Source organism: Myotis nattereri (genome assembly GCF_964212035.1).
Source record: "Myotis nattereri genome assembly, chromosome: 1".
NCBI classification, from domain to species: Eukaryota; Metazoa; Chordata; class Mammalia; order Chiroptera; family Vespertilionidae; genus Myotis; species Myotis nattereri.
In genome coordinates this window covers 67,328,566-67,344,485 of record NC_138075.1, presented here as the reverse complement: position 1 = coordinate 67,344,485, position 15,920 = coordinate 67,328,566, and the positions used below count along the sequence as shown (strand labels likewise).

The 15,920-nt window shown below is 38.0% G+C and overlaps 1 protein-coding gene across 1 annotated transcript in view; it reads right to left on the bottom strand.

Moving 5' to 3' along the window:
- The window catches only part of INO80 (INO80 complex ATPase subunit), a 156,631-nt gene that overhangs the window by 66,809 nt on the left and 73,902 nt on the right, over window positions 1-15,920 (bottom strand). Inside the window, exons 17-24 of the mRNA XM_081112971.1 lie at window positions 15,776-15,860; window positions 14,735-14,852; window positions 12,596-12,681; window positions 8,293-8,460; window positions 7,945-8,078; window positions 7,352-7,419; window positions 6,550-6,643; window positions 5,377-5,548 (exon numbers count right to left, since the gene is read on the bottom strand). Of these exons, the coding sequence (XP_080969097.1) occupies window positions 5,377-5,548; window positions 6,550-6,643; window positions 7,352-7,419; window positions 7,945-8,078; window positions 8,293-8,460; window positions 12,596-12,681; window positions 14,735-14,852; window positions 15,776-15,860 (925 nt within the window). The remainder of the gene's footprint in view (window positions 1-5,376; window positions 5,549-6,549; window positions 6,644-7,351; window positions 7,420-7,944; window positions 8,079-8,292; window positions 8,461-12,595; window positions 12,682-14,734; window positions 14,853-15,775; window positions 15,861-15,920) is intronic.

Genomic DNA, 15,920 nt, shown 5'->3' with positions numbered 1-15,920 from the left:
TTTAAAAGGCCCCAAACGTTGTTCAAAACAACAGTGTCATCTGTTATTCCCTTGATGTTTATGTATTATCCCAAAGGCAATATTATGAGGATGGTACTTGAACTCTGTAACACAGAATTCAAATTTCATATTCACTGCCAGGTGAGAACAAGGGTATACTGGAGGGAAAAAAGGAGGTTCTCACTGTCCAGATTCATTACATTCATGCAGGGTTGGGGTGGGGGTAAAGGGAGAGGAAGACGTTAGGATTGGGCTAGAATGATGAATATGATCTCAAGTAGTATGTGACCTGAGATAGCTCACCAAGAATAAGATGACAACACGTAGCTAAGTCAACACTCATTATCTGTCCTCAGAAGAGTAAGAACAAAGCCTTCACCTCAGTTCTGATGATAGAAAGCTGTATTTAGAAGACAGGCTACTGGAACAATACCTACTACTGTTTATAAAAGAAATGAAGACATAAAAGGGAACAGAATGAAGGATTCTCGGCCTTAAGAGGATAAAACTGACTATGTGAAAATTGATTCAAAGCTAATTTGGTAGCTACAAAGGAATTTTATTTTATTATTTTAAAAATATATTTTATTGGTTTTTTACAGAGAGGAAGGGAGAGGGATAGAGAGTTAGAAACATCGATGAGAGAAACATCGATCAGTTGCCTCCTGCACATCTCCTACTGGGGATGTGCCCGCAACCCAGGTACATGCCCTTGACCGGAATCGAACCCGGGACCCTTGAGTCTGCAGGCCGACGCTCTATCCACTGAGCCAAACCGGTCAGGGTACAAAGGAATTTTAATTCAAAATTATTATTTGAATAGTGCAAGAGAAAGATTCCTGACACTCACTTCTGATTTTTAGCATTTCCCCCCTCTCTCTTTTCTCAGGTCTGAGAATAACACCAACCTTTACTTTTAAGACTGATCTTGAGCATTGAATCTAGATTCAACTCAAATGTTCTTTCATCAAAACTTTGGAACGTAATTTGTGTTTACTTAAATATTAAAAAAAAAAGGCTACTCTACTTCCTAGTACCACAAAAGAAAGCAAAACAGAATTGGAGAAACAGCATCTCTTCAGCATTATGTTTATGAATAATAAAGTTATATAATCAGAAGTAAATTGGCAAATCAAAATGAAAGGAAAGATACAGAATAGAACATAGCTTGCAAGGAAAAGTTTTGCTCACAAGGGGTTAGGTCTTAAGAGCAATGAATTCCTGTTGGAGATGAAAGCCTGTTATTATACTGTATATAATAAAAATACAATTGACATTTGCTATGGCTAATAAAACTATAGACAAATGAATGACCTGGAGAGCAGGGAGAGATACCAACATCTTTTCCAGTTTAAGAACTTTCATGGTGTCACAGTCAGAACCTATCTATAGCCTAAGACAAAATCTCAGAACAGTGAATACCAAAACAAACTTTATAATGAAGTAACTGATATAAAGGCATCAGCCCAGCAGTAAAAGTCTATGGTTCTTTTGAGATGTTCACAATTTTTTGGATACCCCTTTCATCAAAAGGTGGAACGTAATTCCCCTCCCCTTGGGTGTGATTTAGATGTAATGTCTTCCAAAACTACCTCCTAAGACACTGTGGCTCCTTCTTACTCTTTTTCTCTTGAGTCATTCACTCTGTGGGAAGCCAGCTGCCATGCCATGAGGACATTCAAGCAGCCTCAAGGAAGAGTTGATACAGCAAGGAACTGAGGCCTCCAGCCAACAGCCAACTCCAACTTGCCAGGCATGAAAGTGAGCTACCTTGGAAGCAGATTCTACGGCTCTAGTCAATCTTTCAGGTAACTGTAACCCTAGCTCAGTGGTCGGCAAACCGCGGCTCGCAAGCCACATGCGGCTCTTTGGCCCCTTGAGTGTGGCTCTTCCACAAAATACCACGTGCGGGCGCACACGTACAGTGCGATTGAAACTTCGGGGCCCATGCGCAGAAGTCGGTTTTTGGCCTGGGCGAAACAAGTATACAAGACGAGTGTGGATGGGAGAGTTGGAAGAGGTCGACCTCAGCAAACGTACCTCAATCAGATTTAGGACATTTTTAGCAAAGGCCAGCTTAGGAGTACCCTAATTAAGTTAATAACAATGTACCTACCTATATAGTTTAAGTTTAAAAAATTTGGCTCTCAAAAGAAATTTCAATCGTTGTACTGTTGATATTTGGCTCTGTTGACTAATGAGTTTGCCGACCACTGCCCTAGCTGTTATTTTGACTTCCTAAGAGCCAGGAACCACCTACTTGAGCTGCTCCCAAGTTCCTGACCAAAGAAACTGTGAGATATTAAATGTTTATTGTTTTAAACTGCTAGGTTTTGAGGCAATCTGTTATGTAGGTATCCTATATAACAATGATGGCGAACCTATGACACGCGTGTCAGAGGTGACACATGAACTCATTTTTTTGGTTGATTTTTCTTTTGTTAAATGGCATTTAAATATATAAAATAAATATCAAAAATATAAGTCTTTGTTTTACTATGGTTGCAAATATCAAAAAATTTCTATATGTGACCCACCCGCCCCGCCCAAGCCCTGCGCAGAGCCATTTGCCAGATAGCCTCAGGCAAAGGCTAGATTAGCACCTCCCTAGAGGACAGAAGTTTTCCTACTGCAGACACAGCTGATTCTCACAGCCAGCTGGCCTGGAGGTCAAATCCCCCTAGTATTAACTACAACAATCAAGGCTTAACTACAGGAGGACTGCACACAAAGACCACTAGGGGGTGCACCAAGAAAGCATAAAAAATGCGGACACAAAGAAACAGGACAAAACTGTCAATGGAGGATATTCAGTTCAGAACCACACTTTTAAGGTCTCTCAAGAACTGTCTAGAAGCCGCCGATAAAGTTATTGAGATCCTCAACAAATCTAATGAGACCCTCGATGTTATGATAAAGAACCAACTAGAAATTAAACATACATGGACTGAAATAACGAATATTATACAGACTCCCAACAGCAGACCAGAGGACCGCAAGAATCAAGGCAAAGATTTGAAATGCGAAGAAGCTAAAAACACCCAACCATGCCGAAACCGGTTTGGCTCGGTGGATAGAGCGTCGGCCTGCGGACTGAAAGGTCCCGGGTTCGATTCCGGTCAAGGGCATATGCCTGGGTTGGGGGCATGTCCCCAGTGGGAGATGTGCAGGAGGCAGCTGATCGATGTTTCTCTCTCATTGATGTTTCTAACTCTCTGTCTCTCTCCCTTCCTCTCTGTAAAAAATCAATAAAATATATTTTAAAAAAAATAAAAAAATAAAATAAAAAAAAATAAAAACACCCAACCGGAAAAGCAAAATGAAAAAAGAATCCGAAAATACGAAGATAGTGTAAGGAGCCTCTGGGACAGCTTCAAGCGTACCAACATCAGAATTATAGGGGTGCCAGAAGATGAGAGAGAGCAAGATATTGAAAACCTATTTGAAGAAATAATGACAGAAAACTTCCCCTACCTGGTGAAAGAAATAGACTTACAAGTCCAGGAAGCACGGAGAACCCCAAACAAAAGGAATCCAAAGAGGACCACACCAAGATACATCATAATTAAAATGCCAAGAGCAAAAGACAAAGAGAGACTCTTAAGAGCAGCAAGAGAAAGAAACTCAGTTACCTACAAGGGAGTACCCATACGACTGTCAGCTGATTTCTCAACAGAAACTATGCAAGCCAGAAAGGAGTGGCAAGAAATATTCAAAGTGATGAATACCAAGAACCTACAACCAAGATTACTTTACCCAGCAAAGCTATCATTCAGAATTGAAAGTCAGATAAAGAGCTTCACAGATAAGAAAAAGCTAAAGGAGTTCATCACCACCAAACCAGTATTATATGAAATGCTGAAAGGTATCCTTTAAGAAGAGGAAAAAGAAGAAAAAGGTAAAGATACAAATTATGAACAACAAATACACATCTATCAACTAGTGAATCTAAAAATCAAGTGAATAAATAATCTGATGAACAGAATAAACTGGTGAATATAATAGAATCAGGGGCATAGAAAAGGAGTGGACTGACAATTCTTGGGGGGAAAGGGTTGTGGGGGGTGCAGGAAGAGACTGGAAAAAAATCGTATACCTATGGATGAGCAACGGGGGGGAGGGGGGGTGTAAGGGCAGAGGGTGGGGTGGGAACCAGGTGGAGGGGAGTTATGGGGGGAAAAAGAGAAACAACTGTAATAATCTGAATAATAAAGATTTAATTTAAAAAAAAAGAAACTATTGCAAAAAAAAACAAAAAAAAGACTAATGACCCATTAAAGGTTTAAAAAGATACAAGAAAAATGTCCTACCTTCTAATCTAGTTGAAGAACTATAATATAAACATGCAAATCTCTTTTCAACTCTCCAGTGCTATCCATTTCATTGAGAATAAAATCCAAATCCTTAGCAATAATTTATGAGGCCCCCTAGGATCTGGACCTACATCTATCACCTTATTTCCTGTCACTTTCCCCTTCACCTATTTTACAATGGCCAATAATTACATGAAAAAGTACTCAACATCATTATTTTCCAGGATAATGCAATTTAAAACCGTGAACTACCACCACAAATTAAAAAACATGGACTGAAAATACCAGTTATAGGCAAGGATGATGAACATAACAGCAAATCTCTCACAATGCTGGTGGAAGTGTAAATTGTAAAACCATTTTGGAAAACGTTTGGCAGTGGCTACTAAATCTAAACATACATATACCTGATTATACAGCAATCCCACTTCTTTGGAACATAAACCCCAAAGTAATTAGTGCTTATGGTCATCAAAAGGCATGTACAAGAATGTGCATAGCCCTTTTATTCATAAAAGCTCAAAACTGGAAGCAATCTAAATATCCACCAACAGAACAGATTAATAGCTTTAAAAAAGAATGCTTTAATGGAACATAGATGAATCTCATAGATATAATATTGAGAAAAAGAAACTAGACACAAAAGAGTACATACTGATAATTCTATTTTCATAAAGTTCAAAAGACAAAAATAATCTGTGATAACAGAAGTAGTATAGTGATTATTTTCTTTATTGATCTGTTCTGAATGAGAGGTATTAAATGGGAAGCAGCACGAGGGAGACTTCTATGGGTGCTAGAAATGTCCTATATCTTAATGTAGGTAGTTGTTGCACAAGTATTTTACACGTGTATAAATTCAGAGAGTTGTGAATTTAAGGTCTGTGTTACAGTAAAGTTATATACAAAATATATGTTTATATATACATACAAATATCAATATACAGCTTCCACTCCTCTGGGAACTTTTGGCTCTGTCAGGCCATTATTTACTTTATTGCTTCTTATACTGAAAAGGGAATGGAGTACTACTTGGATAGCTGATGCTGAAATAATTGCTTACCTTTAACAAAGGGCAGCTGCAAAGGTTGGGAAAGGAGAGTGGAAAATTAACTCCCAGAAGGAAATCCTTGTTGCTCAGATATCTCTGCTGGCTCTCCCCTTCTGGCTCTCCCCAGGAGCGCAGCTGATGGAGCCTGTAGGAGGCTTTCAGAGACAGGAAAAGAGCTAACCATCTGAAACAAATCACAGCAGACATGCTTATTCAGTGCTCCATGGAGGTTTGAGGGTAGTTCACAGCAGTGAGGAACTTTGTCTCTCATAACATATGTCTTTTCTAAATATTGAGCATTTTAGAAACAGTTCTTTCCTACTTTGAGATAAAACCATTTCATATTACTGTTCTATAAATTCTACCTTTTGCATGACTTGGCTTGCTACTATGAAAACTAAAATCCTCCGTAAAGCTCATCTCAGTATTGAATAATATTCAATCCTACCCCAAAAACTCTATCATAAAAACATCCTCCTATTAGGGAGAGAGCTTTGCCTAATGAGGTCACTATTTATTACATAAAGGCAAGGTAATAAAATAAGTGAAAGCCATTATTACAAAGAATAAGATCATAGAACTGAGTTTCCCAGAACATTTAAGGTAGGCTATGCTGTAATCACTACTAACTAAAGGAATCATTATCCATCATTTGCCCTATGGAAGCGAATAAAATATAGTAGACTAACTAGAAATTAAGAAGACCTGAAGACCTGGTAGCACGTGGGAGGAGAGTCTGATGTTCTTATTTATGGTATATCATGAGGTATCCAGCAATTATTAAATGATCAAAAGAAAATTATGACTTCCTAATATAAATTTTCGTTTTAAAAATATTTTTATTGATATCAGAGAGAGGAAGGGAGAGGGAGAGATAGAAACATCAAAATGATGAAAGAGAATCACTGATCGGCTGCCTCCTGCACGCCACACACTAGGGATTGAGCCTGCAACCTGGGCATGTGCCCTGACCAGGAATCGAATTCTGACCTCCCAATTCAGAGGTTAATGCTCAATCACTAAGCCATGCCGGCCAGGCCCTAATATAAATTTTCAACAACACAAAAAGAATGAGAGGCTCTGTAAGATATAACATTAAATATTTAACCTTCGTAGTATTCAACCTTTGTCCTTGTTTATTTCCAATGGCTCTCTCATCAAACAACGAGCAAACTCCTCACTCACCTGGCCAAAAGTCCCTGAAGCATAAGGTTTGCCATTTCTGCTGGCGATACATCAATAAAGCGAAGGAAAGAAAAACAGCTTTCTTCATTAACACCTAGAATATCAAAGGACAAAGTTAAACTCAATAACAAGCCAAGAGATAATACTCAACTAAAACCTGTTCGCTAAACTGCTGAATTTTGGCTTAGTAATAAAAACATTTTAAAGATTCTGAACCACAGCTACTTTGATGAAAGTCAGGGTGTCATATTTTTGTACCACAATCTTAAGTAGACTAGGCAGACCTATGAGATATGGCACAGATGAGCTACAGTGAAGTTGGCTCATTAGTTATATTTGGGGTTTTGGATCCTTGGCTAACTGCCTTCTTCTTTTTATCATGCCAGACCAAAAGAAAAAGAAAAAAGCAAAGGACAGAAGTAAGAGATTCTGAACCATTGAACCTTTGCCTTAATACTACGGACAATGTCCTAAGTTGAGAAGCTTCTTTTCCTTAGACTAATAAGAATCTTGCACTGTTTCTGTCATGTCTTAAGAGTGTAAGAAATTCTTAAGAGTCAGGTATGAAATAAAGCTGGAAGGTCAATGTAATATTTTTTTATGGCTTCCTGTTACAGTCACAAATCATAGCATCTATAGATGAAGATGACTAATTTACTTAAATCTTATCAAGACTTTATAAATAAAAACCAAGCATGCAGGCAAACCACTATTAGTTCCAAATCCGTCATTCAACAAAACAAAGAGAAACATCCTGATAAATCCTTGGCAAACTTTCCTTCCCAAAGATAAAAACACATACCTTTTCTGTGAAAGAGAGACTGTTGGATATAGTCTGGTGCAAATGGAGAAAGAAGAACCCTTAACCACCTGTAAAGCAAGTAAATAAAGTAAATCCAAACCCAAATTTATTTGATTTTTAAAAATATATATTTTTATTGATTTCAGAGAGGAAGGGAGAGGGAGAGATAGAAACATCATCAGAGAGAGAACAATTGATGGCTGCCTCCTGCACGCCCCTGACTGGGGATTGAGCCTGCAACCTGGGCATGTGCCTGACCAGGAATCAAACTGTGACTTCCTGGTTCATAGGTTGACACGCAATCACTGAGCAACACAGGCCTCTTTTAGAGATCTCTTTTGGAGCAAATGCATATTTGCACACAGGAACATATTTCTCATTTGGAAAAGCAACCAGAAGCGGCTAGGGCCTTTAAGGTCATCCAGTTAGGTAAACCCTTGACAGTGCACAGATTTTCCTACCACAAGATCCCTTAATCCAGTTTAATTATGTTTTAGTGAGGAATTCAAACATTCTCCACTAAAATTATCTCCACAATCCCACATATTACAAAAACACTCTTTTAGAGTAAACAGATAGTAATATTTGCTCACCTGTCTCGTGAATGGTTGAAGACCCTGATCTGTCCGTGATGGTAGATAAATTTTGAAATCTGGTATGGCTTTAGGGAAATATGAAATGGAGACCAAGTTTCTTGTCGTTCAAATAACTCTGGGTGATTACACACCTAAGAGAAAGGGAAAGAACACAACATTGTTATGTGCAAACATCACTCTATGAAATGATGAGGGATCCCAAACCCTGAATGTTTACCTTTGTGAATAAATACTCTGCCATTTTCATCTCTTTTTAACAACATTTATTTGGTATCAAGGTTAGAGACCTTTTACTTGAAGTGGGTTAATAAAGACAACTCCAGGGCAACTGATCTAAGCTCTTACCTTTCTAAACTGCATGACCAGATTCATGAGGCTGCTGGTGGTGGTCTGTGCTTGCTGGGTAGAGCCCATAGAAGATTGCAATAAATCCTCAATAGAAATTTTGTTCTTTAGTGCCTGATAGAGTAGCTTTTGTCGACTGGTCAGTTGGCAATACATTAGAATCTCAATCTAAAAATCAGTGAAAACATTTATATTTTGAAAAACAGTTTAGAAGGAAATTCAGTATCAACATAAAGTTAAAAACACATGTAAGCCAGATGATTGAAAAAACAATATGTGTATCTCTAGAAACACATTATCTCTATAAATCTGTGATGTGGTTAATTACCCAGAAATGTTTTTCTTCCTTGACTCTCTTTCCGTCACTCAATCTACATGCTGTCCCTGGGAAATTTATTCCATTTCCAATAGCACCAATTATTGCCCATCACAGTGACTTACACAAAAATATATCCCTAAACTCCCCTAGCCCCATACTGTCAACTGCCTACTACAATCAAATAGTACCACTCAGAGAGTGCACAGCAGTTTTATGTTTTTAATAAAAAAATGTTTTTATTGATTTCAGACAGAGGAAGGGGGAGGGAGAGAAACATCAGTGATGAAAGAGAATCAACTTCCATCAGTGTCTCCTACAGGGGATCGAACCCTAAACCTGGTTATGTGCCCTGACCAGGAATCGAACCGTGACCTCCTGGTTCATGGATTGATGCCCAACCACTGATCCACACCAGCTGGGCAAAGCAGTTTTATATGTCACATATCAGAAAACAATTATCTTTTCCACAATTTACTAAATTGATTAATAGCATACCACTCACTGAGTTGCCCAAGAGAAACTTTAGTCAGCTTTGATTTCTTCTCTCTCTCATACCCCATGTTTAATAATTTCCTAAGTCCCTCAACTCAACCTAGAAATTTACTTATTTATTTTTATTTTATTTTATTATTGATTTCAGAGAGGAAGGAAGAGGGAGAAACATCCTATATAATAAAAGCCTAATATGCTAAGTGTCCAGTTGTCCATTCAACCAATCAAAGCGTTGAATGCTAAGGCTGCTCAACCGCTCGCTATGACATGCACTGACCACTACGGGACAGGCAGTCAACTGGTCAACCAATCACTATGATGTGCACTGACTACCAGGGGGCAGATGCTCCGACCGGTAGATTAGCTTGCTTGCTGGGGTCCCGCCAATCGGGACTGAGCAAGACGGGCTGGACATGCCCTGGAGCCCTCCTACGATCCCTCCCCGGCTGGCCAACTTCTTGCGTCCCTCCCAGCCCCGAATGCACCAATGGGTTCCCTCAGCCTAGCCTGTGCCCTCTCGAAATCCGGGACCCCTGGGGGATGTCGGAGAGGCGGTTTCAACCCGATCCTGCAGGTCAGACCAAGGGACCCCACTGGTGCATGAATTAGTGCACCAGCCTCTAGTCAATGATAAGAGAGATTCATCGATTGGCTGCCTCTTGCATGCCCCCTATTGGGGGCTGTAACCGAGGCACATGCCCTTGACTGGAATCGAACCTGGGACTCCCTCAGTCCATTAGTCGATGCTCTAGCCCAGCCGTGGGCAAACTACGGCCCGCGGGCCGGATCCGGCCCGTTTGAAATGAATAAAACTATTGAAAAAAAAGACCGTACCCTTTTATGTAATGATGTTTACTTTGAATTTATATTAGTTCACACAAACACTCTATCCATGCTTTTGTTCCGGCCCTCCGGTCCAGTTTAAGAACCCATTGTGGCCCTTGATTCAAAAAGTTTGCCCACCCCTGCTCTAGCCACTGAGCCAAACCAGCTAGGGCTAGAAATTTACCTCTAACCACTTTTTATAACCATTCCCACTGTGTTATTCTGGAGTCTTCCTGCTGCCAGCCAGTCTCTCCTGATCCTAAAAGTTTTCTTACAAATTTTATAATTCAACTACTGAAAAAACCTTCAATGTACATTTCTGCCTATAGTAAAATATTAAAAATTCTCCAGTAGGTAGAAAAGACCTTCCATAATCTAACCCACCCAATTGTCCCAGTCTTATTACTATGTCTTCCTACATACCTTAGCAAGCATGGTCTGAATAATGTTTGCCAAACATACTGTATATTTGAATGTTGCTCTACCTTTGTTCACATTGCTCTTGTTGCCTAGCACCCCCTTTCTATAATTTTCCTAGTAAATGACAACTCGTTATTCCAGATCTACCTCACATATCATCCCTGCTTTGATGCCATCTATAATCCTCCCTAAGAGAACTACTCCCTTATCTATGTTCCCATTATAGTTCACATAGACAATCACTGTATCTCTATGACACAGTATTAGTTATTTGTCTCCTTTGGAAATCTGAACAGAAACTGGAGACTTTACATATCTATAAGTACCAGTGGACGGCATGCAATAAATAACTATATTAAATAGTATTATTTACTAGATCAGAAACATTACTGATGCGTAAGAAATGTACACTATATACAGTGGTTAAGAACCATACTACATCTTCTGCCGAAATCGGTTTGGCTCAGTGGATAGAGTGTCGGCCTGCGGACTGAAGGGTCCCGGGTTCGATTCCGGTCAAAGGCAGGTACCTGGGTTGCAGGCACATCCCCAGTGGGAGATGTGCAGGAGGCAGCTGATCGATGTTTCTAACTCTCTATCTCTCTTCCTTCCTCCCTGTAAAAAATCAATAAAAATATATATTAAAAAAGACACACACAAAAAAACAAAAAACCATACATCTTCTGATCACCTCCCTACTGACCATTAACAGTATTATGACACTGCTATTGTTTTCTAAGTCCTCTGTGATTAAAAAAAAGCCTCAAGGATCCATTTTTTTAAATAAAGTATATTCCTTCTATCACGTACATCTGTGTGGCAGTGCTCTTTAATTAAAATCTGCCAGTTTCACAAAACAGCCACCAAGATTTTTAAAAAAGAAACAAAACAAAGGTATACTGCTCCTTTCTTTGAAGGTGTGCATCACCACCACAATCTTCCAAAGAGAGTTACAAATTTCCTTCTGACAGTGATAGAGAAGAACTACCTGATATTATCAGGATGTGGAAAGCTGCCTTTGTTAGAAACAAGTAGACTCTGTGGAATATGGAAAAAACTCCAAAGGACTGAGAACTGGTAGAAAAAAGAAGGAAGGAGAATATGGGGAGAATTCACAGGAGAATTATAGAAGTCTGGTAAAGATACCTGGCCTGTGATATTTATAAACCAAAATTATTGGCTTTATATGAGAAAAAAATATTATAACCCAAAGCACAATAAATTTCAAAATCTAACTCTCAGTTGCAGAAATACAAGAGACAGAGGAACACGTTTAACAACACCAGGATGATGTAATTTGCAAAATGTAGTATGTGGGAAACTCTATAGGACAAGTAACTCAGTTTCTTCAACGAATGCAAGGGAAAGCAGAGATAGGGATTAAAAGATACTTAAGCCCTGGTTGGTGGTTAGAGCATCAGCCCAAGGACGGAAGGGTTGCCGGTTTGATTCCCAATCAAGGGCATGCACCTTGGTGCAGTCTCAATCCCTGTCCCTGTCCAGGAGAGTGTGGGAGGCGACCAATCAATGTGTCTCTCTCACATTGATGTCTCTTTTCCTCTCTCCCTTCATCTTTCCCTCTCTCCCTCTCCCTCTCTCTAAAAACCAATGGAAAATATGCTCAGGTGAGGATTTAAAAAGATAAAAAGACACTTAAGAGACATGTCACCCAAATGCTATGTGTGGATCTTGCTTGGATTCTGATTTCAAAAATCTAATTCTGAGAGTGAGAGTGAAAAAGAGGCGAGAATGAACTAGGGATATCTGAGTACTGACTGCTATGTAATACTACAATAAAGTAATTGTCATTTTCAGTAGGGGCAATAATATGTGGTTATGTATTTTTTAAAAGACCAAACTTTTAAAGATACATATGAAAATTTTTATAAATGAAATAAAAGACATCTGGGATCTGCTTCAGAATAATCTATAAGGGTGGGGATAGCCATGAGTTGATCATTGTTGAAGCTGTTTGGTGACTACAAAAAGGTACATTATATTATGTTTTCTACTTTCATAATATTTCAAATTCTCCATAAATGATTATAAAACAAAAAGAAAAAATATTACTTGCTGTGATTATTTGACTCATATGAAATCTTTGATCCACTCAGGTTTAAAGGTCTTCTCTCAATCAAACTAATTACTTTTCAAGTAAACATTTATAAAGAAACATTTTTTTCTCCCTGGAACCCTAAGGTGGTGCCTATTAAGGCTTAATAAACTCATGAGGTTTTCTTTCCTTACCTTGTCAGACAATTCATTTTCTACATCTTTCTTGATTCTCCTCAGCATAAATGGCTTCAAGATCATGTGTAAGCGAGAGAGTTGATCTGAAATGCCAGGAGGAACCCCCCATAAGTAATACATTATTTCAATTTAACAAACAAAAGAAAAGTCATAAACATCTTTCACTAAACTGTTTTAACACCTTTTGGCTTAATGATTCTATAAAAGAAGGCTGAAACACATTTTTTTTCCCAAGCAGGAGACCAAAGAATCTGAATTTTCAAGAGTATTTTTGTATAGTCAACTGGGCAAATGTATTTTTCTCTCACTCAGACCAACAAAGACCACCTTATTTTTATTAGAATGCACCTTTATAATGTTTAAGGAATATTTTTATCAATAAAATAGGATTCTCATATAGGTCTAATGCAAGCTATCTGTGGCTCCCAATGTTCCTCAAAATCATGTTTTCAAATTATGTCAGCAAATAACAACTTGTAGTATAAGAAATTACTAAGGACTTTTCTAATAGTTAAAAGATGTCACTTTGCCGAAACCGGTTTGGCTCAGTGGATAGAGCGTTGGCCTGCGGACTGAAAGGTCCCAGGTTTGATTCTGGTCAAGGGCATGTACCTGGGTTGCGGGCATATCCCCAGTGGGAGATGTGCAGGAGGCAGCTGATCGATGTTTCTCTCTCATCGATGTTTCTGACTCTCTATCTCTCTCTCCCTTCCTCTCTGTAAAAAATCAATAAAATATATTTTAAAAAAAATAAAATAAAAGATGTCACTTCATGTTTATGTAACAAACACATGATTCTCTCAAAATATAATACTCAACAAGATCAATAGTACTGACACACAATGTTAAAAATGTTCACAGTAGAAACAAATTTTAATATAAACAGAAACTAGTATTTTCAGTTTTTATCACAGGAAAAAGCCTCACCCCATTCCACAAAGAACAGAATTCTGATGGGAATTTTTCAGGCTCTATGTGGAAATCTGACTCTGCCTACTCTGCCTTGATTAGCCAACAATACAGTAAAACCTTGCTATACAGACTAATTTGGGTGAGGAGGTGTCTGTTAAAGCTGAAAGTCCGTTGCATAATAAAGTAGGTTTTCTGAATGTGGATGTTAGAAAATTGACAAATTAGTTTACCTGTTTTTACTCACGTAGACATGTTTGCGTAATTAAAATTAAGTATGTATGAAAAGTTCAACTTTCACAAAAAAGTTTTCTGTATGGATCACTGTAATTTTACACTTGTACTGAGTGGGTCTAATAAATGTGTGCATTCACCAGTCACCTCAAGTCAACAAATTCATGCAGCTAGGGTGTAGCTTAGTGAACATGGAAACATCTAGCAAGGCATGCATTAAAACCGCTGCAGAAAGTCACACCACAACACAACAGAACCAATTACTGAGCCCAATGAGATGTGATCGCGTGCTAATCATTCACTGAAGATTGTTTACAAGCGGTGACTCTTGGATTTAAATATGTAGAATATAGTTGTAGATATGTAATATTTATTTATTTTGGCAAAATTACTACAGTGCTTTAACAAAAACAACAAAAAACTTGATAATTTAATTATAAGAAATCTTGGTTAAAAGCATTTTAAAATTAACAGGGTTTTAATTTCACACATGACACACGGACCAGAAATTTTGTCCGCTAAATTGGAAGTCCTTTAAATCAAGGTCCACAAAATTGAGGGCTTATTGTACAGCAACATCACCTGAATCAATTAGTCTGTTTTTAAAGCCTTTTAAACATAAACAAAGTACATATTTTTTTTTTACTTTTAATATTGTTTATTCAACTTGATTGCTAAAGATAATGTCCTTCAAACATGAAAAACTGACCTAAACATGACATCTGAACAAAGGACCATAATAGCTTCTAGTTACTGTATCTATTATTAAATTGTTCTTTTTATGTCAATTACTTCTTTCTCTTTAGACAAATATCCTAATCAAGAGGAACCTGTTCTTTTTTTTCTTTATTAAGGTATTACATATGTGTCCCTATCCCCCCACCCCCAACCAATCATAAGTATATGAGAAGAAAAATTCTACATATAGAAAAAGCATACAATTATGTCTTTGTCTAAACTGATCCATAGAAGAAAGTTCATAAAAGTACTCACTCTCATCAATGGCAGATTTGTTTTCGGCATGGCTCTCAATGTCCTTGGAAAACCACTCATTAAATTCCTCATGTGAATCAAATAATGTTGGCATAATAAAATGCAGCAGAGCCCAGAGCTATAAACAAAAGAAAAGTGAAATAGCTGCAGAGCAACAAAATGACAGTGTGAGGGTTTGGAGAGAGAGTGAAAGTTGCAGGTATGTGTGTATGTCTGTGTCTCATGCATGTGTATGTGTGAGTGAATGAGAGGGACAGAAACAGTGTGTGGGCACATACCTCATCACCCAATACTAATTCTATAAAGTGCTATGCAAAATGTAGTTACTTTTCAATGAATTTCGAACTAAAAGTCTGAAAATGCACGTCCACCTCAGATTTTGCAGTGGAATAGTTTTAAAGATCTTACACATATTAAAAAACCCATTCCACAATTGTGTAACATCTGAGGTAACATAACTTGCTAATAATAACTCCAGATCAGGGGTTAACAAATTATAATCTGTCGTGCCAAGTCTGGTCTGCCATCTATTTTTACAAATAAAGTTTTAGTGAACATAGCCACATTTACTCATTTATGTATCATCCATGCCTGCTTACATATTATAATGGCAAGGTTAAATAGTGTGACAGTGACTGTATGGCCAGTAAAGTCTAAAATATTTACTATCTGGCTCTTTACAGAAAGTTTTCTAGTCCCTGTTATAGAAGATCAATTATCTTCCTAAAGAAAAAAATGTTACCTTTTCATTCTAGCATAAAAACATCTCTGCTTTGGATGGGTAGCATCCCTAATGTGATCACTGTTTATTATATAAATACAAAGAAATAAAGTAACTTATTTGCTTTTTGCCAGAGAATTAAAAAATAGGAATGATGCCAAAAAATCCACTTAGGGTAAGCTATGTTCAAATTCTTCTTTATGTGGGAATTATAATTTGCACAGAGTACTAATACTCAAGGTTGGCATGTGTGAAGACTTCTATTCTCTGCTGGAGCCATTCTGTTTAATGCAGACCTAAAACTGAAACCTAGTGCCTACCTCTGCCATGGTGTTCTGAATGGGGGTCCCAGTTAGCAGAAGCCGATTCCGACACTGGAACTGCAAGAGGATCTTCCAACGAACACTGTCCAATAAGATGAATTACAAATTCCAAATTAGCTATAAATCTTTCTCCACCCTACCA